The 27,760-nt window shown below is 46.7% G+C and overlaps 2 protein-coding genes across 4 annotated transcripts in view; one reads left to right on the top strand and one right to left on the bottom strand.

Moving 5' to 3' along the window:
• Window positions 1-3,033, bottom strand: part of LOC145410537 (uncharacterized) — a 28,547-nt gene extending 25,514 nt beyond the window's left edge. The window contains exon 1 of one of the 3 annotated variants that reach the window (XM_080280652.1): window positions 2,989-3,033. The gene's annotated coding sequence lies outside the window, so the exon portion shown is untranslated. Of the gene's footprint in view, window positions 1-2,861; window positions 2,968-2,988 lie in introns of those variants that run through there. The other 2 variants (XM_080280655.1, XM_080280654.1) reach the window with 2 other exon arrangements.
• A 21,759-nt stretch (window positions 3,034-24,792) lies between these two features.
• The window catches only part of LOC145410608 (uncharacterized), a 39,413-nt gene continuing 36,445 nt past the window's right edge, over window positions 24,793-27,760 (top strand). The window contains exon 1 of the mRNA XM_080280720.1: window positions 24,793-24,850. Within this exon, the coding sequence (XP_080136846.1) occupies window positions 24,793-24,850 (58 nt within the window). The remainder of the gene's footprint in view (window positions 24,851-27,760) is intronic.

The following is a 27,760-nucleotide window of genomic DNA, read 5'->3' as shown; positions in this document are numbered from 1 at the left end:
TTATTTTAATATGAAAAAGTTACTACATGACCGTATTGTGATACCAGCTCTAATGTATGGAAGTGAAGCTTGGACATTGTTGGAAGGACACAAGTCAAGAGTGAGAGCAGTGGAAATAAGTTATTTAAGAGGAGCCCGTGGAGTCACATGGAAAGACAGGCTGACAAATGAGGATATAAAGGAGCATTGTGGTGTGGATGTGGATGTACAGTAATAGGAAGTGTTAGGAGGAACACACTGAAATGGTTTTGGCCATGTGGAGAGGATGGAGGGTGAGAGTCTGATGAGGAGAATGTATGTGAGTGAGGTGGAGGGGGGTAGAGGGAGGGGGAGGCCGAGGATGAGATGGAGGGATGGGGTGGAGAGGTATAAGAGAGGGGGGGTGAGTTGGGAGCAGGGCAATGAAATGGCGGGGGACAGGGTGACATGGAGGTGATTTGTTTGTGGCCACGGGATTGAGGCGTCTGGGAATAGATAGATAGATACATAGATTTTAATATAAGGTAAATATATGCATCCTGAGATATGCAGTTCATTGCACTAGTTCCTCCCCATAAAGTACCAGTTTTCTCTCAGTCAGGCTGTCTTTTAACTTTCATACGATTGGGTCAGTACTAGCATTTTATTACAGCTTTAAGATCATTTTTTTTAACAGAAAGTGAATCACTGGAGCTGAGAAGCTTGGATTTCATTTTGTTTAAAAAGGCTTCAGTATGCTCGCATGTGTCGGTCTTGGTCACCTAATGGCAGCTCTCCATGTTGTTTGATCTCTGGCAGCCTTATCCCTGAGGTTACAGTCAATGACCTCATCCCAGGTCATTTTTGGTCTGCCTCTCACCCCTACCTCTAACGTTAACACTTCTCACTTTCTGCACCCTGTTGTCATTCCCCAGCTTCTCCAGATGCCCAGACCATCTCAATCTACCACTCCTCATCACAATACCAATACATTCCAGTCCCATTCTAGCTCTTTACTCTTTCATTATACACCTACCCCCCACCCCCAGGCCTTGCATTCAAGGACGCTTTGCACATCCACCTAATCATTGTAATTTCTGTACATCTGGGTCTGCGAATATCCTCTTCCTTTACCGCCCAGGTCTCACTACCATACAGTAATATACTCCTAACACATGCTGCATACAGAGATCCCTTAGCACAGAGGGATAGCCCTCTCAATGTCAGGAGCAGCAACAGCCCCCTGAACTTCTTCTTGCCATTCCTCACTCTAGCCACAGAGCAAGCTTCAGCCCCACATCCAGCATATAACATGTCACCCAAGTAACAAAATGCTTCCACACACTCAAGACTCACCAGCAAGAGCAATCTTTTCACGTCTGAAAAATCACGTGCTTTCCCCGACACACTGCACGTATGAAACCAGCATTAGGTCACAGTCTAACTCTAATACCACTACCGTACATCTCTTTTGCACCCACTTATCACAAACACTGCACAAGATGGAATTACTTCCCATGCCCTTGTTGCAAATGGCACATGGCCACTCGCCCTTTTCTTTGACAGGATTGCCACCATCCTTAGATATGGTACCATCACCTCTGTTTTATCTGCATTTACTCACAAACCCTTGTGCCCCATACCATCTCTCCACTTCCTATATCTTTCCTCTGCCACCATTTCATTCCCTGCGATCAAAAAAAATCATCGGCATACAACATCTCCCATAGGAGTCCATTTCTGAAGTCACATGAGAGGGCTTCAATCACGATGATAACAAGGGGCTCAAGACTAACCCTTGATGCATGCCAACATTCATGGAAAACTCATCACTCAAATCTCCATTCACTCTCACCTAGGGTGTGCATCCATATACACAGCCAAAACCATTTGGGTGTTAATACTAAATTTGGTATCTTTATCCTTCTCATTTTGGGGAAATAGTATTCTGTTGCATCTAGATGATTTTCTTCAGCTGAATTAATGGATCCTTTGTGGTTATGTGATAATTTTCGTTGTTCTGCCTGCATTTGTTCGTACAGGCAATATTTTCATTGATCATTTTTGTGTTCTAATAACTTTCCCCTCCCTCTTTTTTTTTTCTTCTCAACATCAAAGGCCAAACTCAAATGAGATTGGTGGCTCCTTTCATTTCTTTCAGGATTGCTGCTATTATTTTCTTTCATATTCAGTTTGAAAATTGTTAGGATACATTAAAAACTAAGTAAATTCAGTATTCTTCAGAGTGACATAGGACAACCTGTTGCAGCCTTCTTCAGCAATTTTTTGTTTTTCATTACCAAAGCCCTTCAGAGGATTCTTGGGATGCATTTTCAAGTTTTGACTTTTTCTTTTCTTACGTAAGTCGTGAATACTTTTTAAAAAGCAGCCTGTTTTACAATCTCCCCACGGCGCCGAAGACAGATTGATGTCATCTTAGAAAACCATTTTTGGCACAAAATTACCCTTATCATTGTTGATTTTATCCCAGCGTAACCAGCATTTTCGTAACAACCCAACCAAATTCATACTGTTCTATTCAGACCTAACCTCTTTTATGCAAGCCTAACCAGACTTAACCCAACTTAAACCAACCAAACGTATCCTGTACATACTCGCATTCATCATGTTTGTTGGATCATCTTCACACTGTACCGTACTCGAAAAGGCACTTCTGTTTACAGAGTCACTGAATCAGTTCAAAGGCTGGTAAATATTTAAAATATATATTTTAGAGGTGGCCCTGTGCCATCTTGAAGATGACCGGAAGCTACCCAAGAAATTAATGAACTCTAGCAGCAAAAACTATCAGAACAGCTAAAAGGAACGTTTACCCTTGAACACTACAGTGACACACCCTCTTCTGCAAATTTTACAATAATGACAGCAACTGGTAGACACACATGTAAAATCTGCACCTGACCACTTAATCCACACTAATAATCACACTGTATATAAATATAACGCCAGGCGCCAGGTCTGTTGATAATCAGTGTACGACTCTTCCTCCCGAAAACAGCTGATACGTACACCGTCATGCCCTGAAGCAGCGTTGCCGGTTTCGTCACTAAAGTACCAGATTTGGTGCTTTTGGTCGTGTCAGGTACATCTGGTACGACTTTGAAGGAAATGCCAAAATTCTGGTACTAATCCGTGAGGAGCATATAGACACGAGCTATTTAACTTTACTGAAGAAGTGACAACATCGTCCGTCCACGACACTATCTATCTATCTATCTATTGCCAGACGCCTCAATCCCGTTTGGGGTGGCCACAAACAAATCGCCTCCAAGTCGCCCTGTCCCCCGCCATTTCACTGCCCTGCTCCCAACTTACGCCCCCCTCTCTCATATACCTTTCCACCCCATCCCTCCATCTCATCCTCGGCCTCCCCCTCCCTCTTCCCCCCTCCACCTCACTCACATACACTCTCTTCGTCAGTCTTTCACACTCCACCTCTCCACATGGCCAAACCACCTCAGTGTGTTCCTCATAACGCTTCCTATCACATCCACATCAACACCACAACGCTCCTTTATATTCTCATTCGTCAGCCTGTCTCTCCATGTGACTCCACAGGCTCCTCTTAAATAACTCATTTCCACTGCTCTCACTCTTGACTTGTGTCCTTCCAACAACGTCCAAGCTTCACTTCCATACGTTAGAGTTGGTATCACAATACTGTCATGTAGTAACTTTTTCACTTGCATGCTCACTTCCTTGTTTCTTATTACTGCTTTCAAAGAACCAGCAACCTTTCTTCCCTGCTGTAGCCTACCCTTTCAAGCACTTCACCCTCCAAACCTCCATCCTTACTCATCACACTACCCAAGTACTTAAACGTACTCACATTTTCCAATTCCTCACCATCCAACCTCGCTGTACATTCACTGGCTTCACTTCTCTCAAAGACCATCACTTTACTCTTCCCTACATTCACCTTTAGATTCCGTTTCTTACACACTCTCCCAAACTCATCCACCAAGCCTTGCAGCTCCCCTTCGTCTTCACTCAACAACACAGTATCATCTGCAAACAACAGTACAGGGAGTTTCCAAACACTATCCTCTCTCACCAAGGACACTCCAATCCACTACCCTACCTTGTACCTCTTTTATTACCCCATCCATGTACAGATTGAACAACCATGGAGACATGACACATCCCTGTTTCAACCCAACTTTCAGAGAGAAAAATTCACTTAGTTCACAATCCACACGCACTGCAGCCTTAGCACCATCATACATACTCTTCACAGCATTCAACAACTTCCCATCTACTCCATATATTCTTAACACTTTCCACAATCCTTGTCTATCCACCCTGTCATATGCTTTCTCCAAATCCATGAAAGCCGCATACAACTTCTTTCCCTTCTCTAGAAACTTTTCCACTAAAGATCTAAGAATGAATATCTGATCTACACAACCTCTTCCCTTCCTAAAGCCTTCCTGTTCTTCTCCAACTAATTTCTCTGTTCTTTCTCTAACTCTGTCAATAAGTATCCTACCATACACTTTTCCTATTATACTAAGAAGACAAATGCCCCTATGATTACCACACACTTCTTTTTCCCCTTTTCCTTTGTACAAGGGAATAATTATACCTGACTTCCAATCCTCCGGGACTCTACCTTCCTCCCAGGCCAATCTGCACATCTTCCACATCCATTCTACTACTATCTCTCCCCCATGCTTCAGCATTTCACCACACACTCCATCAATTCCTGGGGCTTTCCCCGATTTAACTTTCTTCATTGCTTCCACAACTTCTATCCTACTGATTTCTTCCTGTCTTCTCACTTCCCTCCTCCTCCCAGCCTTTCTCCAGCCACTTATACTCGCATTACTTCCATCCTCTACGTTCAACAATTCCTTAAAGTGTTCTCTTCATCTGCTCACTTTTTCTCCCTTCTCCACTAGTAATCTACCATTTTTATCTTTCACTCCCCTGCTAACTTCACTTCCACCCTGTCTTACTCTTTTCACCTCTTTCCAGAACATTTTCTTACAGTCCACGACACGTTCACACGAAAATCGGACGGTGGGGAGGGGGGGAGCATTTTGTCAGTCCCCAGACAGTTTGACTACGTCACCGATCCCAGTGCAATCTCTTAATAACTGTGTGTTGAGAGGTAACTGAGACAAGATTATTTATTCTATCAGTTATCCATCCTACTGAGTACTTATCATCTTACTTGACTGTTACTTTATTCAGTCGAGTGTTTGGTGTTTAAAATGCCGGCTGTGACAACGCAAGCCGCCACCACACCCCTAGGAGGAGGACACGGAGGGCTAGACGGCGCGCGGAACGCGCCCGTGCAACAAGGTCGTAAGTTTACCTGGGCCGCGCGCCCTTATTCCCCGAAACTCGGCCGCCGCTGCCGCCTTATTCAAAAGGCGCGTTTTCGTGAGGCTTTTAGACCGGTATCGACCAGTTTAGACCGGTCTTATTGCTGTTCTGGCGAGACAATTAGACCGGTACAGATTGGTCCAAAGCAGTCCTGCCCCACAAGCTAGCCTAGGCGAGACCGGTCTGCGCACAAACGTATGCGCGTCAGTGACAGCCAAGAGGGAGGCAAGGAGCGTCCGTGGCAGGGTGTAAACATCGATGGTCAACAATGGCGGACTTGGGAATAAGGCTTGTTTTGAATTACATTTTTAACGCTAGCAGAAGCCTATGATCATCCAAGAAGGGAACCAAATAAATCTCACCATGAAGGTGAGGCTTTGTATTACTATAGATCGCAGGAAATAATATTATTAAAGCTTTAATGACCGAGATAAAAATCGAGGGGAGGATGACATTTGTATAATCAACGCTACACCCCGACATTTGTGTACATTCTTCTAGGCCACGCCTAGTCACTTTTGCAGCCAATAGCAGGCTCGGGCAGGATCGGACTGGCATTAGCCCCTTCTCGCGATCACTTATGAGTCCAGACCGGTCTTAAACAGGTCCTAAGTAGCCCACGAAAATGCGGCAAAGGTACACTACCTTCCAGGTGGGCTGACCGCTGACAGGATCGGGGTGGAACTGGCCTAACAGTTCTGAGCAGCACCCCAGCCACGGCCTGTAGCTGGGCACCTGAGATGGCCTGTAACCACTCAGAGAATAAAGAGACGGCCTGTAGCCGCTCACCAAAAAAAGGCCACGGCCTGTAGCTGGGTACCAGATGGTCTGTAGCCACTCACCACAAAGGGTCACGGCTTGTAGCCGGACCACTGATTAGGAGATGGCCTGTAGCCACTCCACCTAGTACTGCTCACACCCCCCACAGAAACCAGTGACGGTCTGTAGCCGCATTGGGGAGAGACCGGTACATTCCCTCTCCTTCTGTATTTGCCTCGGAGGGCACGACACCGGTGACGGCCTGTACCCGTGCCCATAGGAAGGAGATGGCCTGTAGCCGCTCCTCTCCTGCATGTCGTCCTCTTTGCGGGACCTCAGTGACGGCCGGTAGCCGCACCGGCAGGCAGGTGAAGGCCAGCATCCACACCTTGCCTGTGTTCCCGTCAGGGAGTTGGGTCCCGGCGACGGCCTGTAGCCGCGAGGGTACAGCCTGTAGCCATCCTCCGTCTGTTGGCCAAGAGAACCTAACGACGGCCGGTAGCTGCTCTGGGGAGAGACGCCGAAGTCTCTCGCCCCCTTTGACTCAGCAATGAGACGGTGAGCTGTGCCCAGTCCTGCCTTCCGGCAGGAGCACAGATTACCCCCCTGTCCACCTAGACTGAGGCAACCTCCAGGAGGAGGAGCACTGCCTGGAGGATTGGTGGAGGGGCCCAGTACTGTCCCCGGGATTGTTCTCCCTCCGTCCAGAGGAAGAGGACGCCTATCTGACGGACTTTGGCCGGGAACAACGCCGCAGCCCAGCCCTGACGGCAGCGCCCCCAGCAGAAGACCGCAGCCGATGCCCTTCCGAGGACGTCCCCTGGACCCCCGGGCAGGCCCACTCCTCACCCCGATGAAGGCGACTCCCATACTCCACCAGGCACCTGAGTGAGTGCCTCCAATGCCTGTTTGGCCCCAGTCCCGAGGGCCATACCCCAGTCCCCAGCCCTGACAGTGAGGGGCCCTTCGCCACACACAGCCCGAGCCCCAGCTGAGAGATGACACCCCTGAGAGTGGTCCCATGGCCGCAGGAAGAAGGAACTCCCAAAGGGCCTCCGCCTACCCCAGACCGAGAGTTGTAAGCCCTGGACCTCCCCTTCCCCCAGTGAAGCAAAGTGGACCTAAAGACAGTGAATTTACAGTGAACAGTGAGGCCGGCACTTTAGGCACGAGAGTGAGTTTACCGTGATACGAGAGTACAGTGAGGCCCAGAAAAGACCGAGACCAGTGAGTGTAAAAGAACAGGCACCCTAGTGAAATCCAGCTACAAGTGTACAGTGGGGCCAAACAAGGACGTACGACCTTGAAATACAAAAGCACAGATAGTGAATTTTAGAAGCAGTGACGCTACCCTCGCCCCCTGTAACGGCGCCTGCAAATGGTGTTACCAATTACTCCCCTCCCTGGTGCAGAGTCAGTAACACCCTTCCCCCCCCCACCCCTGGGCTCAGCCTATAAACTTAGTGTCAGAACAGTGAACGCCTCACGACAGTGCCTCCTCACCACGGACAGTGTAATAGTGCCTTTGCCCTCCTAAACCAGACTTAGACTCCTGTACCTCTAGTATCCTGTGTGATACTACTGTATACCCATTAATACTACAGTAGACTATGTATTGATTTTTGCCTATGAGATTGTGTAAGATTGTCTACCTATTCCACAGCAGTTGCATTTGGCAATATACGTGTAAGGTTGTTGCCCAGTGTTTTTATGCCCTGGCCCTCTCTTGTTTGTCTAAGCTCCGGTCTAGAAGAGGAACCCAGCTACACTCTAAGCGTTCAAGGGACGGGAAGCCGCCCTTTAAACACCTAGCATAACAGTGTTATTGTTCCTTATTAGTCGTTTTTTCTGCTTTGCAGGGTGAACGAAATTGTGGCAACATGAATAGGCCTAGTAAAAGAGAACTTGTGAATATACCAGACAACCCTGACAGTAATCAAAGTGGTTCAGAAACACCAATGAAGAAATTAAACTATGAACATAAATTTCAGTTGAAGTGGTTGACAGTAGATTTTCACTATGGATAATTCAGAGTAAGAAGTATTCAAATAAAGCACTCTGTACGGCATGTGAATATGAAGCATCTGGAAGTGTAACACAGCTGGAAAGACTTGGAAGCACAGAGAAGCAAAAGAAAAACATGCTTTCAAGAAACCAGTCTAAGAAAGTGACAAGTTTTTTTCAGCCTTGTGCGGGTCCATCATCGAGGATTGAAAAACAGGTTGCATCTGCAGAGTTAAAGATGTGTGTCTTCATTGCAGAGCACAACCTACCCACTTCCATAATGGGTCATTTAACAGGGCTTATTGCTAATGTAAGCTCAGATTCAAAAGTGGGAAATGCAGTACAGTCGTGTGACCTTAACTTTTGACGTGAAAAAAAAAAAAAAAAAAAAAAAAAAGAGGTCAGTTTACTCATTGCCTGACTTTCAAGCCTCAACTCTTCCCATTAAAAAAAATCGCAGACAATATAATCGGGCCACAATCTTTCGGAAAAAAAAAAATAAAAAAAAAATAAAAAACAGAACGAGAAACGTTATAGGTTGTATACAACTCCCTCTGGACATGCATAGCACTTATTTAACACCCAAATTACATCAATAAGGCACATAAATGACTGAAATAAATGCAAAAGAAACATAAAATGAGGGTTTAGAAGTATGTTCATACATTAATAAACATTCTGGTACTTATGGACCCTAACCTAGCCTAACTCTGAAAAACACTCCTACTGCACATGCATGAGGTAAGTATAGTATGGAAAAAAGTACAGTATGAAACATTCTGGTAAGTATAGTATGGAAAAAAGTACAGTATGAAACATTCTGGCTACTTACAGCAAGTCCCTGGCCACCTCGATGAATAACCGCCTCCTCTCGGACTCTGACAGTAAGAACGATTTCCTGAAGCACTTGCAGTACACTCTTCCTGAAGTCTTGCACTGAACTTAGTCAATAACACACAGAAGTCCGTTCTCTTCACACTGTTCACTTTAGTCCAAATAATGTTCCAGTTTAATTTTATGTTGCACATTAACTTTTCCCAATTTTTTTTTATTTTCCAAAGCTAAAACAAAGAAGTTTATTTACGTTAAATTTTGTTTCCACTGAGTCTTTTCTCTCAACTCGAAAACCTTAACACAACACACCGTTTATTTCACTGCACAACACTCAAAATTCCCGTGTGGTCTAGTGGAGAAGTTCTTGCTGTTTATTCACTGTCAGAGTCCGAGAGTATCACTGGCAGGCGACCAAGGGGTGCATCGCTGGGTCGTGGTGCTGGCGTACCCACTGCAGAAGACTCTGAGGAAAGCCGCAAACTCACGTCGAGCGGTGACTCCACTGTGGCTGATGTGCTGGGCTGTGGCTCGGAGCATGAGGGCCTGTCTTGGGGAGGCAACGGAGTGGAGCCAGGGCTTGGCACAGCGGGGGTCACGGGCCTGAAAAAACTGTCAATCGTTGACTGACGCAAGGACCGACGATTCTGGCGATTGATGATGCCCTGCCGGAAAGCACGCACTTCCTCCACGAGTCCCAAGGGCCCCATCTCCCTGTCGCAGTCCGGGTGTTCCAGGTAGTCTAGGATGAACTCTAGATGTTCCCGGAGTGCGCTTAGCTTGGGGATGGCTGGAGTAGTGTCCTGCTGAGAGGAGTCCGCATCATCGTCGCCTTCGTCGTCGGAATCTTCAAGTTCGGGACTGACACCAGCAACCGAAGACGCGATTTCGATCAGACAATGTCTGATACCCAGGATCGCCCTCGTCGTCATCCAACCACTCACGAACATCGTCCACATCAACAACGTCGCCGTGCGTACGTAGCCGTGCATGGAAGTCATCCATGTCAAACCCTAGAAAATCGTACTCCACATCCGTTCCGAGAAGCAGACGAGACCAACCATTTTCAAGAGTTTTCACAGGGACTTCCATGCACTAGCCCAGTTGTACAGCGCGGACTTGATGTTGTAGCGGCGAAGGTTTTCCAAAGTCCGCTTGCCTCGTGTGTCACGTCCTTCCCTGCGCTCGTCCTCGTCCTCGAGAACAACCATCACCTTGTCCAGGAACTTCCGACGGTACAGGCGCTTTGTTGCCACGATCACTCCTTGGTCCATGGGTTGAATGAGAGCAGTGTTATTAGGTGGCAGAAACATGCACCTAATACGGCCATTCTCAGCAACCAAGTTCTTGTCGCACGGGTGGGCAGGTGCATTGTCGAGCAGAAGGAGAGCCTTTACCTGGTCGTGAGGGATTCCCAGTGTCTTCGTCTGGTACTGGATGACCTCCTTGACGAAGTGACGGTGAAACCAGTCTTTGAAAATCACAGCTGTGAACCATGCTTTCAAAGAATGGTACCAGACGACAGGAAGGACATCCACCGCCCCACGAAGGCACCGAGGCTGCTTTGCACGGCCAACAACAACGGGCTTAAGCCGGTGCATGCCGTTAGCACTGGCACAACACAAAGCAGATATCCGTTCCTTAGAAAGCTTGCGGCCAGGTACACGATTCTCCGTCTCCTCGGCTAGAGTGTTCGTTGGCAGCGAGCGATAGAATAGGCCAGTTTCGTCTGCGTTATAGACTTGACTGAGAGTGAGGTCCTCCCTGTCGATCAAGCCTTTCACCTTGTGCCGAAACTCGTCAACTTCATCCTCGTTAGCGTCCAATGCTTCGCCATGTGCTTTACGGTTAGTAAGGCCATGTCGCAACTTGAACGCGAAGAGCCAACCCTCGGATGCCTTGAAGTCTAGGGCGTCGTGAAGCCTTGCAAACTTCTCAGCAGCAGCCTTCAGCTCCGTTCCACGTACCATCACACCAGCTGCACGTTGCTGTCGGTACCAGATCAACATGGATTGGTCGATTTCTGCAAACTTGGGGGTAAACATAACCTTCCTTTCCATGTTGCGTTTGCTTCGCGACGAGAAGTCAGCCGTGTACTGCATGAGTTTGTCTCGGGAACGTTTGATATCAAACAAAGTCAACCAGGCCAGATTGTACTCGCGGAGAATGCGGGAAGAAGACCAACCCGCATCAACTTTCTCCAATATCTCCCTCTTCTTTTCCAGAGTCAACACCACTCTCTTCCTTTTCTCAGGTGGCGGGGCCATCATCACACACACTAAGAGGAGGCCCGAGAGCAGCAGGAGGCCTTGCAGCAAGTACGGCACCACCACAAAAGCGAGCACATGGGCAGCCCTTGCGAAGAGCGTAGGTCCAGTCGCGGTGAGAGACAGGCGGGAAGTGGGGAGGATGCAGCGGTGCTCTATTGGACGTCGGAGGAATGACACACCAAAACAATGCTCTCCCGCAGCGCGCACGGCAAGTTCAAATTACGGACGGCAAAAAAACGATTTGTTTTTTAATTTTTTTGGGTTTTCGGACCATTTTGGGAATGTTGGATCCCAGGACGATAAGGTCCGGGTAGTGGAGATGTTCGGTTATTGGGCGTCCGGATATTAGAGTGATTACTGTATTTTGGGTGCGACATTTGTGATAATTTTTCCCAGGTTAGGTAATGTGACCGCAATTTTCTCCTTATCCGAGTCAAACCCTATGTCTAAGAGGGATTTGATCATATCCAAATATACATCCATGTCACATTGGTCCGGGTTGAATTTTGGTAATTGAATGTGCGGTTTGGCTGCCATTGTGCAAGTTCCTTTTTATGTTCCTCCGTGCTTTTACTTGGATCCAGAACACTGCTTGCCACCAGTGTAATGCTGAGTGTTTTTAGGTTGACCCCTCGCCCTAAAAACACTAGCGTCTGAGCGGGGTCCTCTTTCTTGACCGGAAGTAAAGCACCAACAAACGAACAGGACATAAAAACTAGGCAGTATACCTTAACACATCTATTACCTTAATTCTAACACCGTTACAATATTACATAGAGTGATATTTAGGATATGGGATACAGATATACAGAGTTACCTTAGGATGACACGGGATATTCAACACACAATAATCACATATAACAATGACTTGTGGTTCTGCAAGTGGAGGTGATTGTCTTTCATCAAAGCCCAAAATCTCTATACTCACAGTCACAAAAGGAATATACATGATTAATGGTCTAGGGGCAGAGTATTACTATAAGAAAGGCAGGGGGCGGATCATGACACTCGACTTGGTTAACTAGGTGCAGCGACACTCGCCCGCGCTCCCGGCTGCCGTTTACACTGACGGGGAAACTCCTCTATTCTGGGAGGGGGGGGGGAACACTAGATTTACTATAATGGAATCACTTTCTTTTAAAGGGGCAGGTGAGTTTATTTGGATCACGAACACTTATTTGTTGACTTCCTCTAGATCGTACTATGTCACTGTTTCTGTTCCACTTTCTCGGGTATATTGAGATTGAAGAGGTGTCACTGATCTTACCTGTTTTTCTTGGGTTATATCACTCTGTCACTATAGCCGGGGGGGGGGACCTTCGGGGACTCTACCTGTGGCGGGCGTCACACTACCCGCAGGGGGAGTCACTACCCGGGTCCGATCTGTCGGTGCGTTGCAGGGAGGCCCTCCTCTCTAGGGGCCTCGACCTGATGTAGACCCTCAACTCAGGGTCTTGTCGTCGTGGTGCAGGGAGGCCCGCCTATTTGGGGCCTTGACCTGGAGTGGTGGCCCTCGAGACTGGGGCCAAACAGTTGGAGGAGGTGTGTCTGGCGTCGGAGGCTCCGCGGGGTGAGGAGGGCAGCGCTGGTAGGCTGCTGGGCTCGCCTGGGGGTCCTGGGGCTGTGGAGGTCTGCCAGGAGACGCGCAGTCAGGTGTGGGCTGTGGCCTCGTCTCCTGCTGGTGCCTGGGGGAGACAAGAATTTCCCAGGAGTAGGAGGCAGGCCCTGACTGGGATTTTGTCTCCACTCCGGTGACACCTTCGGGGCAACTCTCCCGAGTGGTGTCCAGCTACTCCCACAGGAGATCGCTAAAGGTAGAGGACACACGGAGACCGTGTTTTCTCTCCTGTCTCTGTCACAGCCGTGGCTCCAGGTTATTTTACCCTGGGACCCACTTTTGGCTCTCTACAAGGGACTCTTACCCTTGGGGTGGCTGAGGGTACTGGCCCCTTACAGCTCACTATTGGGCCTCCTGCTCTGTTTGTGGCAGAGGGTATTTCTCCCTCGTGGCTCACTGTGGCAGAGGGTACTAGCCCCTCGTGGCTCACCAAAGGTGTGGCAGAGGGTGGTGTTCCCTCGTGGCTCACTGTGGCAGAGGGTACTGGCCCCTCGTGGCTCACCAAAGGGCCTCCTGCCCTGTTTGTGGCAGAGGGTGGTGTTCCCTCGTGGCTCACTGTGGCAGAGGGGACTGGCCCCTTGTGGCTCACCAAAGTTGTGGCAGAGGGTGGTGTTCCCTCGTGGCTCACTGTGGCAGAGGGTACTGGCCCCTCGTGGCTCACCAAAGTTGTGGCAGAGGGTGGTGTTCCCTCGTGGCTCACTGGCAGAGGGTACTAGCCCCTTGTGGCTAACCAAAGTTGTGGCAGAGGGTGGTGTTCCCTTGTGGCTCACTGTGGCAGAGGTAGGGACACCTCGTGGCTCACCAAGGGACCTCCTGCCCTTAAGGGGTGTAACTATGGCCGTCGCCAAAAAGCTACTAAGGACTGATTTTGTATCAGTCCCACCCCACTGCTGTCGATGGTTAGCCCGCCGTTGAGGTTGTTGCGGATCTAGGCTCACCTGGCGTTGGGGCAGTTGCTGGGAGAAGGGGCACAGGTCAGTGGTGATTGGATGACCCTCTTGGCCTGGGTCATTAGCCCCACCGTTATCCCTTCCTCGGGTGGTGGGGTGGTGGTGGCCCGGTGGTGGGGTGGGGGGTGGCGGGGTGGAAGGTCCGGCGGCGGGCATTTTACGGAAGTAAAACACCAACAAAGGAACAGGACATAAAAACCGGCAGTACACCTTAACACATCTATTACCTTAATTCTAACCGTTACGATACAACACAGAGTGATATTTGAGATACAGGGGAACAGGGACACAGAGTTAACATTCAGCACCACAAAATATAGTTACACTCAGTACATACTACAATGCACATACAGGGATATCTTGAATTATATATGGTATTGTCTATGTGTCACTTTTAGGTAGGATATACACTGAACTGATCACAAAGGGGATAAACAAGATTGGGAGTCTGTAAGGGAAATATTACTATAAATAAGATAGGGTGCGGATAGCGACACGACGCAGTCACCTGTCACGTTGACACTCACACTCAGGCTTTTGACCGGCCCGCGCACCCTAGCCTTATGCGTTCACAGAAAGTTCTTTTATTGGGGGGACTTGGATAATTACTCCAAGGTTCATTCTCTGTCCTGCCGACACTGAGTTCTTTTGGACTATTGGTAACTGCACTGTTCTTCACTTAGTCACTTGTTCACTGTTCTTTTCCCCGATTTGTTCTCGACACAAGGGGCGTCACTATTTACCTGTATTTCATGGGTAATGTTCACTCCGTGACAAGGGTGGGAGGGTAGAGCCCTAGGGGGACCCGGCCTGCAGAGGGCAAGGGATTACCCATAGGGGAGTCACTGCCCGGGCCACACTTGTCGATGGGGTGCAGGGAGGCCCTCCCGTCTTGGGGCCTGGACTTGAGAGGTGGCCCTCGAGTTGGGGTTTTGTCGGTGTGGTGCAGGGAGGCCCTCCAGTCTGGGGGCCTTGACCTGGGAGGTGGCCCTCGAGTTGGGGCCTCGTCAGTGTGGTGCAGGGAGGCCCTCCTGTCTGGGGGCCTCGACCTGAGAGGTGGCCCTCGGGACTGGGGCCGAACAGCTGGAGCAGTCGGGCCTGTGGTCTCTGGCTCCGTAGAGTGAGGGAGCCGGGATCGCCTTCATCGGGAGCCGGTGGGTCTGGCCTGGGTGTCCTGGGACTGCGGGTGCCTAGGGGGAGAGGCGCTGACAGGGCTGGGCTGCGGCAGCTTCTTCTTCGGGACTCGGGCAGGAACAAGGATCTCCCAGGCGTTGGAGGTAGGTCCGATATCGGGCCTTGCCACCACTCTAGTGTCACCTCCGGGGCTATATTCCCGGGTGGTGACGAAGGGCTCCCACAGGGGGAAGAGGCTGGAGAAGGACTCACGTCACTCGTGTCCTCTCTGGTACGTCCTGAGGCCGGAGCCTTGGGTCACCTTACCCTGGTACGTACGTTGGCTGTGGCGTACCAGGAGCAACTGAAGGGCGTACAGGGCCGCTCCTTCCCCGCCACGTATAGGGACCGTCGGCGCGGTGTTGCTCCCGTAGTAGGGGACAAGCCGGAGTGAGGGGCACAGAGGCCACACTCTCTCCAGTACGTACTGAGGCTATCTTCAGGGGCTTCTCTACACTGGTACGTGCCACGGCCGGAGCCGGATGCCTACCCATCTTACGGAGAGCAACTGAAGGGCGTACAGGGCCGCTCCTTCCCCGCCACGTATAGGGACCGTCGGCGCGGTGTTGCTCCCGTAGTAGGGAAAAGCTGCACATACGATAGCAGGGGCTCTTTACCCTGGTACATACTCTGGCCGTAGCCGGGAGCTGATTTTTCCTACCAGAAGCAACTGAAGGGTGTACAGGGCCGCTCCTTCCCCGCCACGTATAGGGACCGTCGGCGCGGTGTTGCTCCTGTAGGAGAGAACAGCAGGAGAGTGATGCACTGGGGCAACTCTCTCTCCGGGGTGTACTAAGGCTGGAGCCTTGGGTCGCCTTACCCTCGTACACTTTATTAGGCCGTAGCCTTGGGCCTCCTACCCTTGGGCCTCCTGCCCTGGAGGGTGTAACAATTGCCGTCAATACGGTGACGACGGTTGTTCCGCCCGCAAGGTAGTTGCCTTTCCCTGGTCACCTGGTGTTGGGGCAGTTGCGGGGAACAAGGGCCCAGGACCGTAGTGTCCTGGCGACCCTCTTGATTGGGGTCACTAACCCCACCGTTGTGTCCTCCTAGGGCGGTGGTGCGGTGGCGGCCCGGTGGTGAGGTGGGGGGTGGTGAGGTGGGAGGTCCGGCGGCGGGCACGGCGGGCATTTTACCAAAAAAAAAAAAAAAAAAAAAAAAAAAAAAAAAAGGGGAAAAACAGGGAGGGGGGGGGGACAGCATGAAAGATAATGAAAGTCTGCACAAACCCGTGGGTGCGTAGTGTTGTCAGTTGCCCATAATCCATATTCACATTTTCCATAGCAGTGTTTTATTATCGGATTTAATAATATTTCATCTTATTATCCACTAACATTCAATGCAATTCCCTTTTTGTGGTGTTTGTCATCTACGAGTGAATACGAAAGTATAAACAGGACTCTTATAGTAAGTTAATACCATCCGACAAATAGGAGAGAGAGAGAGAGAGAGAGAGAGAGAGAGAGAGAGAGAGAGACGATACGGTGGAGAGGAAGGGAGAAGGGAAAACGATAGTTGGGCAGTCAGTTTAGCAGGGGATGAGGCCAAGACAACATCGTGGGTCAGGCAGCGCGCGCCAACTTCCTCACTTATCCCCCCTTCAATAAATTCTGTCTATCTATTCACAGACCCTTAAACCATTTACGGTCTGTCGCATAGTGACTCGAGATTGATTAAGTGCTGCGTCCCAGTTTGTGTCGTTTGGTGAAGCTGTGTGCGATGAAATGTAAGTAAAATGAGGAAATACATCGGATGGGAAAAAAAACTTTTTAGGGAGGTCCTTGGGTGTAGTTGTTAATATATATATATATATATATATATATATATATATATATATATATATATATATATATATATATATATATATATAGAAGAACAGTGGTGAGGGTATTAATCGAGTTCATGCAAGTTATGACCGCGAGTTTATAAACTACGTCTGGGTGACGTTTGGTGAAGCTATGTTGTGAAATGTGAAAATTTTTGAAAACTGGAACATTATTATTTCATTCCGGTTAGGTGTAAGATAATGAGGAAGTCTGATAAGAAGGAAGCTATTAAGCCTTAGTAAGAACTTCAGCATTGTATGCCAGATAGCACCAGATAGTTTTGCACAACTGAGTGGGTCATAGGAGCTGAGTTCAAGTTCTGCCTAATGCAGAATAATGAAACAAGTGGGCAAACAAGTAATGCAAGTCGACTCGATGCTAATAATGAGGGTATATAAGAAGTGGAAAAATTTACTATGATTTCGGGTTGTTACGGCATGTTTAGATATACAGTATAATAGCTAGTCGTGGATTTACATTGTTTACATTTCCATGTATGTGGCGTTGCTAAAAGAATGTTAGGCAAACCCCACTGTTAAAGGTGAATGTGGGAGCGAAAATAGGTGAGTGAAGTTTTTTGTAGTTTTCATCCTAACAAAACGCATCGTCTGTTGAAGCGGGCATTTAATCTTCGTAGGTTTCTCCCCTTATCAGTGTTTCTGCACCCACTGGAAGTTCTAAGATACAGTAGCGTACCACCTAAATCGTTTTAAAAGTACATTTCTTTTTAAAATCCTAATGCAGGTTAGTTAAAAGCCAAAATAAGGCCAAATCGCTGTAATCTTTCAGTCTGAGAACGTGTTTTTATCATCATTCTGTCTTTAGGTTCTTGTTTATTCACCTTGGGGATGACTTTTCGAACTGGATCGGCTGGATACAGCCCTCATTAACCCTTCACGACAAGTTTTCCCATGTGCTAGACAAAATCGTATAGTCGTGGCCTGATTAAAATGAAAATGATGTCATCGGACAGAAATAATAAGAAAAATGCCCAGCTGTATGTACGACATTTTTCCCAAGGTAATCTGTGTTGATGCAGTGACGTCCACAAGAGCGCGGGTGCTGTCACGGAGATATCGCGGCTTTGACGATGCGCAGGAAGTACGGTAACTAAGAGGACCTTTTACCATCGTTGCAAAATGAGAAGTACAGACGAAGGCAACAATGGGTAGGCCTATCCCCCCAGTCAGAACTACTCGCCTCATTAACGTTGTGGTGTGGATGCGGATGTGGTAGGAAGCGTTAGGAGAAACATATTGAGGTGGTTTGGCCATGTGAAGAGGGTGGAGAACGAGAGACTGACGAGGAGAGTATGTGAGTGAGGTGGAGGGGGGAAGAGTGAGGGGGAGGCCAAGGATGAGATGGAGGGATGGAGTGGAAAGGTATATGAGAGAGGGGGGTGTGAGCTGGGAGGAGGGCGGTGAAATGGTGGAAAACAGGGCGGCCTGGAGGCGATTTGTTGTGGTCACCCCTTTGGGATTAAGCCGTCTGGCAATAGATAGATAGATAGATAGTTTGATTCGCCTTAAAGTAAATGAGTTGTTCGCAGGCCTTTAGCTGTGTCTGTTGGGAGGTACACCAATTATTTCTCGAGTGTACAATCAGGAAATAAACCCCTTCAGTGTGATGACAGACTTTAATTTTACTTCATGTTGCCACCAAACTCTGTCCGTCGATTCAGTACTGACATCTAGCAGTGAAGGGTTAATGAAAGGTATATCTACTCCAGGTCGCAAAGTCACTCGAAAGCTGAATAAAACCGTCTGCATATAGTAAGAATGAACTAAAGAATAAGTGAAATGAAGAGGCTAACCACATCACCCCAGCGACATAGTATATTTTTGCCACTTGCAGAGGATTAATTCAGCTCAGGAGACTTCGAACTGGTATAAAAAGAGTTAGATAAAACCTCCATTAACCCCTTCACTACTGGAGTGTTCGCCTAAGCTGAGTGATAATCTAGTAGCAACAAGAATGAAATAAAAGACGTCCTCGGCCTGAAGAGAGATCACAAACCTGGCATCGCAGTGGAGAAGGCAACTCTCAGTTCATGGCGTTGTCAGTACACCTATGCGAAAGTCTGTCATATCTACTTCAGTTAATTTCGTTTGGAGTGTGAAATGCAGGCTAACCTGCATTCCCTGCCCTCGCAGGTGTTTTAACACTGACCGTCGTAAATTAAGAGCTTGACTATACCTTCGCATATCCAGTTAAAACAATACGGCTGCGTGTGCAATACTTTCCTAAGCAGAATGCACAAGTTATTAACACACACACACACACACACACACACACACACACGACACTACAATAAGAAGAAGGGTTAAATTATCCTGATGGTAAGTCACTTCTTTACTGTAAACAAGGTAGAGTATTTGGAGCAGTGTTTGGGAGTGTGCCGATACATAAACATCCTTCCTATCGCCCTCCACCACCCCTGTGTGTGTGTGTAAAAATATATATATATATATATATATATATATATATATATATATATATATATATATATATATATATATATATATATATATATATATATATATATCATCATCATCACCATCATCCGGACCTCCTTTCCCGCCTTAGGGCAGGGTGAGGAGTAGCAGTGTCAAGACAGCCCAAATTTGCCCAAACCAATGGGCCACGCTTCCATTCACTCACCGTTCAAGCCCCCGGAATCCTGGTTCTATCTGATACGCCAAAAACATTCACCACGTTCTGTAGCTTCATATACACGTATCCGATAGAGTAAGTCCGGACGCTGTCTCGTTAAAAAGGGATGCCACATCCCTGATCATGCGCTTCTCCTCACAATATTCATCTACCCAGCTCGATCTCTTGTCAGTCCCCTAGCCTCACCGACTTCCAAACCTCTCTTCCTCACACACTCATCCACCATATCCCTCCACCTTCTCCTCGGCCTACCTCGCCTTCTTCCCCCTTCAAATTCGCTCAAATATACCTTTTTTACCACTCTGTTGTTATCCATTCTCTCCACATGACCATACCATTTCAGTACACTCTCTTTGATTCTGGTGTCCACAGACTTCCTCACTCCGCATCTCTCACGAATCATTATTTCGTATCCTATCCACTCTCTGTACGCCACATACATTCCTCAGCGGTCCCATCTCCACTGCTTTCACTCATGACTTTTCATTTTCATGCCACTTCATAGTTTCACATCCATATATTAAAGCTGGCACTAACAGTCCATGCAAGCTTCGTGCAGCTGCAACACTCAAACCTCTGTTTCTTAACAAGGCTTTCATTGCACCAGCTACTTTCCTTCCTTGTGGCACTGTACTTTCTGCTGCTTTTGCACATTTTCCCTTTTTTTCTGCCACTGTAACAAGGTATTTGAACTCTCACCAATTCCAGTCTCTGTCCATTCACTGTAACATCGCAGTGGGAGTCACCTTCTCTCACAATAATCATCACTTTACTCTTTTCTACATTTACTCTCAAGGAACGACGCTCACAGACATCAACAAAACTCTGTGCTAGTCTACCAAGTTCTTGTTCGGTATTTGCAAGTAGTACTGCATCATCAGCATAAAACAAATTTGAGTTATCCCATCCATTACCATTCATTACCAAAGCCATCCCCCTCTCCATTACTTGTGTTTTTACTTCTTTCCTCACCCCATCCATATATATATTGAACAACCATGGGGACATCACACAACCCTGACGCACGCCCACGCCGATCTTGGACCATTCACTTAGATGCCCATTAACCCTTACACATGCTTCACTACCATCATAAAAACTCTTGACGGCACGTAGCAGCTTAACATCTACAGTACACCGTACATGCGCAAAACCTTCCACAATCCTTCTCTGTCTACTTTGTCGTATGCTTTTTCCAGATCCTTAAAAGCCATAAACACCTTATAGTCCTCATAAGCCTTCTCCACTATCTGTCTCATTGCAAATATTTGATCCACACATTCTCTGCCGCTCCTAAAGCCACCCTGTTCATCACTCACTAGGATTTCTGATATCTCTCTTACTTTACAACAATTCTTCCGTATACCTTCCCTACCACACTCAATAAACTTACGCCACGTTAATTCTTTCACTCACTTTGCTCACATTTATTTTTGTATTGCAAGGGTACAATCACAGCCTTTTTTCACTCTACTGGTAGTTTCACTCATCCATGCCTTCTTACGTATCTCCAACAAGCACTTCGTTCCGCTCTCTGCACTACACCTAATCATCTCTGCATACACCTCATCAACCCCAGCTGCTTTCCCATTTTTCATCTCACTCTCTCTCTCTCTCGTTATATATATATATATATATATATATATATATATATATATATATATATATATATATATATATATATATATATATATATATATATGTAAGTATGGCTGTGGCCGAGAAGAGACGTGCATATGAAGTGTGGCTGCAGAGGAAGGATGAGATGTCATATGAAAGGTATAAGGAAAAGAGGAATAGAGCGAGAAGGGCTGTGCGTGATGCTAAAGTGGCAGCAGATGAGAGGTGGGGTAGGCGGCTGACAGAGAATTTTCAACAGAATAAGAAAATGTTTTGGAAGGAGGTGAAAAGAGTGCGAAAGGGAGAGTCTGGGAAGGAAGAACGAGTAAAAGCAGAGGATGAAAGGATGTTAATTGAGATGGATGCAGTAAGGAAGAGATGGGCAGAGTATTTTGAAAGATTGTTAAATGTAGAGGAGGAAAGGGTGGCTGAGATTGTGGCGGATGGAAGGGTGCAAGGAATAAATGTATTGGGAGAGTTGAATGATTCTTTGATCACGAAGGAGGAAGTGGAGAAGGCAGTAAAGGAGATGAAAACAGGGAAAGCTGCAGGTATGGATGAGTGTGCTGTGGAGTGCCTGAAGGGTGGTGGAGTGACTATTGTTGACTTGTTAGTAAGATTGTTGAATGTGTGCTTTGAGAAAGGTATGGTGCCAGTTGACTGGACAAGTGCTTGTGTTGTCCCGTTGTATAAAGGCAAGGGTGATAAGTATGAATGTACTAGCTTTAGGGGTATAAGTCTGTTGAGTGTTGTAGGTAAGGTGTATGGTAGAGTGTTAATTATGAGAGTTAGAGAGGGTACAGAGGGAGTGATTAGTGATGAGCAGTGTGGCTTTAGGAGAGGGAGGGGATGCGTTGATCAGGTGTTTGCTGTGAGACAAGTGTGTGAAAAGTATTTAGCGAAAGGCAAGGATGTGTTTTGAGCATTTATGGATTTAGAGAAAGCGTATGATAGAATTGATAGGGAGGCTTTGTGGACTGTTTTAAGATTGTATGGACTTGATGGTAGGTTACTAAAAGGGGTGAAAAGTTTTTATGTAAATAGTAGAGCATGTGTAAGAGTGGGAAATGCTGTGAGTGATTGGTTTCCCGTGAGAGTGGGGCTGCGACAGGGATGTGTGATGTCGCCTTGGTTGTTTAATATTTACATGGATGGTGTTGTAAGGGAGGTGAATGCAAGAGTTTTAGGTGGTCTGAGTCTGGTAAATGTTGATGGTGGAGATTGGAATCTGAAGCAGCTGCTGTTTGCAGATGATACTGCACTGGTGACTGATTCAGAGGAGAGATTGAGATAGTTGGTAGAGGAGTTTGGAAGGGTGTGTGAAAGGAGGAATTTGAAAGTAAATGAGAATAAGAGTAAAGTGATGAAGTGTACGAGGTTGATAGATGATAGGGGGATGAATATAGTTTTGAATGGTGAGTTGCTTGAGGAGGTAGATTGTTTTAAATATCTAGGGTCACATGTTGCTGTGGATGGAAGAATAGATGCAGAAGTGAAGTTTAGAATAAATGAAGTAGGAAAGGTGCTGGGAGGAATGAAAAAGGTGTTTAAATGTCGTTCGCTTAGATTGGATGTAAAGAGAAGGCTGTATGAGGGTGTTATGGTACCGACTGCATTATATGGGGCTGAAACATGGAATATGGGTGTAGCAGAGAGGAAAAGTTTGAATGTAATGGAGATGAGGTGTCTGAGGAGTATGTATGGAGTGACGCGTATGGATCGGGTGCGAAATGATGAAGTGCGAAGGAGAACTGGAGTTGTTCGGGAGATGGCTGGTAGAGTTGAGCAGAGGTTGTTGCGATGGTTTGGGCATATGGAGAGAATGGATAATGAGCGATTGGTGAAAAAGATAACTAGATCTGATGTGAGAGGTGTAAGGCTGAGAGGAAGACCACGAATAGGATGGATAGACAGTGTGAAGAAAGCGCTGGATGCGAGAGGGATGTCTGTTGAGCAAGGAAGAGTGGCTGTGCGTGACAGAAATAAATGGAGAGAAATTGTGAATAAATAAGTGATGACGCAGCCCTGAGGGGATATTCTCCCGCATTTGGTCTGATCAGCTAGTCAGGTCAGGTGCGGGAAAGGGGATGGGTCTGTTATGATGTGGCAGGGGTAAACCAGTTCTGCTGTCGGGCCCTGCTGCGGATGTCACTGACTGCATTGCGCAGTTGACCCTTGTGCGGTGTGGTGCGGTGAGGATCTGTCCGTTCTCCCCTTTGGGGCTAAGATGCGAATGAATGTGTTTGAATGGATGAGTAAATGGAGAGTGTGTCGTCCTGTCTCGGCTACCTCCCTTTCCTTGGGGGAAGCAGCCTAGGTATATATATATATATATATATATATATATATATATATATATATATATATATATATATATATATATATATTACCTATCCATCCACTTATCTCACTGAATTACTTGCTCGGAATTGTGCAATTGAGAGAGAGAGAGAGAGAGAGAGAGAGAGAGAGAGAGAGAGAGAGAGGGGTTACTAAGTACAAACACATTATGACGAGTTAGGGTTAGTGGACGGTGGGAGGGAGTGAAGAATATGAGGGAGGAGAAGGGAGGGAGGGCAGAAAGGGAATGGAGAAGAGAAAGTTATGGGTAAGAGAGGGAGAGAAGGCGGAGGTAAGGAAGGTAAGGGAGGAGAGGGAGAGGGCGTTAGAGATGGGAGAAAAGGAGAGTGGGGAGGAAGGTAAAAGAGGAGGGGGAGTGAAGGGTGGGGGGGAAAGATAGGAAGGAAAGGGAGAGGAGTGGGAGGGAGGTAGGATTAGGAGTGGGAAAAGAATAAGGGTGGAGGAGTGAAAAGGGAGCGAGTGGCACAGAAGAGATGAATAGGAAGCGAAGGGAGGGAGGGAAGACCAAGGAAGGGAAGAAAATTAAGGGGAGAGAAGAATCGGAAGGAAATGAAATGAGAGGGGAAAGGAAGGGCGAAAGAGGGGAGAGAGGTTTGTTGGTCAAGACTAAGACAGTAAACAGGGCCATGATGATGAAATAATGATGAATAAAATACTGATGTCAATAATAATAATAATAATCACATCGACTCATCATCATCATCATCATCATCACCACCACCACTAAAATTTTATTTGTTATGGGCAAAACATTACTCTTAAAACATGAATCATACTCCCTCACGTACTCTCTGCCTCGCCACAAAAAGGAAATAAAGACTTCAAACCGCCCCTGACCTTCCCCCTGCCCCTGCCCCTTCCCCACCTCTTCGTAATCTGTTCACCTTATCAGCTCTTCACCCCGCCTTATCAGTCCAGCCTATCCCATCAAACGCAGATACACCCCCGCCAGATCGCCATTACAGCACATAACACGATAACCAATTCGGGAACAATGGAGAATACGAACGCTGTTTCTGTTCAGCCTGTAATAAAAGGTAATTCATGAGAGAGAGAGAGAGAGAGAGAGAGAGAGAGAGAGAGAGAGAGAGAGAGAGAGAGAGAGAGACCTATGTGTGAGAGAATAGAGGGGATGGTAGTGAGGATTAAATTTCACTTCAGCTTGGCTTAAAATTACCCTCTCTCTATCGTGAACGCCGAGCTGTATTAGTAGAACATGATACTAGTCACAAAGAAGTGCTGTGGAAAGGACGTAGAGCCGTACTTTTCTGTCAGTGAAGTGCGTGAAATAAGCTACAAAAGTACGAAAATCCGTGACAGGTTAAAGTGAAAGGATTAATGTGTCAGTATGTGTCAGGTTAGTGTTTATAGTTTTCATTTTCTTGCAGGTGGTGATGATGAAGGTGAACGCGAGTCTACTACCCATCAAGGCCCACTTCTTCCTCTACTGGGGATGTGAGTATGAACTATGGAGGGGATGTGGGAAGGAAGGGATGGGTGAGAGGGGTGTACGAGGGTGAGGGAGAAGCAGGAGTGGTTAAGGGGTGAGGAATACGTGAGGGAGGAGTGAAGGGCTGAAGGTGGGGATTGAGGGTGATGGAGGATGAGGGTGGGGATTAGGGGGTGATGGAGGGTGAGGGTCGGGATTAGGGGGTGATGGAGAGTGAGGATGAGGGGGTGACGGATAGTGAGGGTGAGGATTAGGGGTGATGAGGGTGAGGGTGAGGATTAGGGGTGATGGAGGGTGAGGGTGGGGATTGGGGGGTAATGGAGAGTGAGGGTGGGGATAGGGGGTGATAATGATTCTAGAACAGACAGTGATGAGCCGTATTCTTAGCAACTTAAGACACTTCGTAACATCGCTTCCTCGGCGACTTACTTTACACTTCACATCGTAATAAATTCTCTTGTGCGTCGCTGATGCAAAGCTTGTCGAGAGAGAGAGAGAGAGAGAGAGAGAGAGAGAGAGAGAGAGAGAATATTGTGTACTGTGTATAACTCGCTAAGAAAGAAAGGCAACGAGGTGTCCAAAATCTTTGTGAATATAAATACCTGGGCACGTATTCTCGTGGGGTAATGATGCTTCCTAGCACCTCTTCCATAGCGATTTATTTTTGGATATGGGTGGTTAGTATCCTTGGATACGTTATTTATGCAGAGTATGACGATACTGGAAGGATTAGTGTAACAGAAAAGGGCAATAAGTTGTAATAAACAAAATGAATCACTTAGGAATAAGTGTTAGGGAGCTTCCTCAACCGACCATAGTACGGGCCTTGGAGCCAGCGAACCCTCTTACCCTCCACTGCGGGGATTATTAAATATTTTGTACTGTACTTTCAATAATTTACAAATAAACAAACATTTCGTGTGACTGAATCGGTAGAGAGGCGGCCTGCAGTCCTGATGGACCCAGGTTCGAATCCCGGCCGGGGCAGGGAACAGTTTAAGGATTTGAATTTCATAATAGCAGACTTTCCTGATCTACCAGATGACCCGCCGACATGTCATAAAAGTACCTCCGCTAATACCAATACACCAGTCCTGTATGAGACATCCCTAGCATGTATTCAATATGGACGGTGGGTGTTAGCGCCGAAGTGGTGACATGTAGAGAGGTGTATGGTATGTAGGAGGACTACTGGGCCTTGAGAGCAGGCTGTGAAGCTTATGCCCAGAGTCGGACACACACACACACACACACACACACACACACATATATATATATATATATATATATATATATATATATATATATATATATATATATATACGACGACAGTAACTTTAGCCAGTCAGAGGCCACTGTTAGGAGGGGACAGAACTCAGCTGTCAAAGTATAGAACAAAAGAAAAAAAAAAAGTAGGAATATTGGTGGTGGATTTACTAGAATAAATTGTCGGGATGGTGATATTGAGGAGTTATTGACTGGTTGATTACACTGTCTGATCCTTGAGACGACACAACAAAAGTCGCTGTTTCCTTAGGGCAAGAGTATAATTAAAACAGTTATATAATTGTTAGGTCAGTTTACACATCATGGCGACGCAGCAGCCGAGGTCATATGCAGCTGGTATTTAAAACAATAGTAATGAAGTGGCGGCAGTGGTGGGGGCGATCGAGTTATACAGGTGGAAGTGGTCGGCTACATGGATCAGATATAACTCCCGGAATAGTGGGAGGTACGAGGCTGTTTGTGATATACGTGCTGGGAGACGGGGTTTAAAACATCCCAACATCAATGCCAGGAGGGAAATTCCAGGCCTTTCCGATATGCAGGGGATTTATATACTTAAGAGAAGTAATCCCTCCACCCACTGCTTTACGCTCGGGTATATGTGAGACAAGCAGGTGAAAGTATACGTAGTTAGATCTGTATGTACTCGTATGTTATCAAGGACACAACGACAGGGTGCGAACATTTATGAACATCTGAAAGGACATACTCCACCCTCTTAAATGTCCGCTCTTGGGTGGGACTTAATCAAGTTAAGTATAATAATAGTATTATAGTCGCAGGCGCAGCTGGACGCAGGGAACACGTGGACTGTATGCCAACTACCACCACCAAGCCATACTCACCCCAACCCAGCCTACCTCAACAGTTAGACAGGGTTGTTTTGATTTAAATCAAAATAGTTTAAATTACGTGATTTAAATCGATTTAAATTAGTGAAAAAATCAGGATTTAAGTCAGAATAGATTTTTTTATAAATAGAATAAAAAAGAAGATAGAGAATGTGATTGATGTGTATTGTACAGATGCATCAAGTCTGTTTGTCCTGTACTCTTCTTGTACTGATCCTGTATCAAGCCAGGCACCAGTGAACCACTACCTTCTGTTACAAGGCAAATATTCAGAAGTTAAACACAGGAAAGAAGGCCCTTTTGTTGATAATAACAATAAATGTGATTTTGTTCAGTGTTGACATGAGCTCAATTCTTTGAATACACAGTAACATGATTGAATCTAATGATTATGATCCAGATTTGACAAAATATAAAGGGCAAGTTGGCAGCTTTGATCAGTATCTGACACACACTGATGCAGCAGCATGAGCAACCTTTCCCATACCAAGGAGTGCTAGCGTGTGGTGCATTTGCCTACTCCCACTTCCCGTTCTTATTATTATTTTGTAAGTTTGTTTACTTGAACTTTCATAAAAAGTCACGCCTAATGGACACATAGCAGGAAGTGGGAAGGAAAAAGACCCAGTATGGTACACTTTGTATTGAATTCCCAAAATTGATACCAAAATAAATTATGGTTTTACTTAACACTGGCAGAGGTTTAATACCGTACAAGAAAATGTCTTCATAAGCGTGAAAAAGTCGATTTAAATAATAAAAATCCGCTTTCAATAT

This window comes from Coenobita brevimanus, chromosome 86 (assembly GCF_032717465.1).
Source record: "Coenobita brevimanus isolate Jiangsu-jjx chromosome 86, ASM3271746v2, whole genome shotgun sequence".
Lineage (NCBI taxonomy): Eukaryota > Metazoa > Arthropoda > Malacostraca > Decapoda > Coenobitidae > Coenobita > Coenobita brevimanus.
This window is presented reverse-complemented; position numbering and strand designations above follow the sequence as displayed.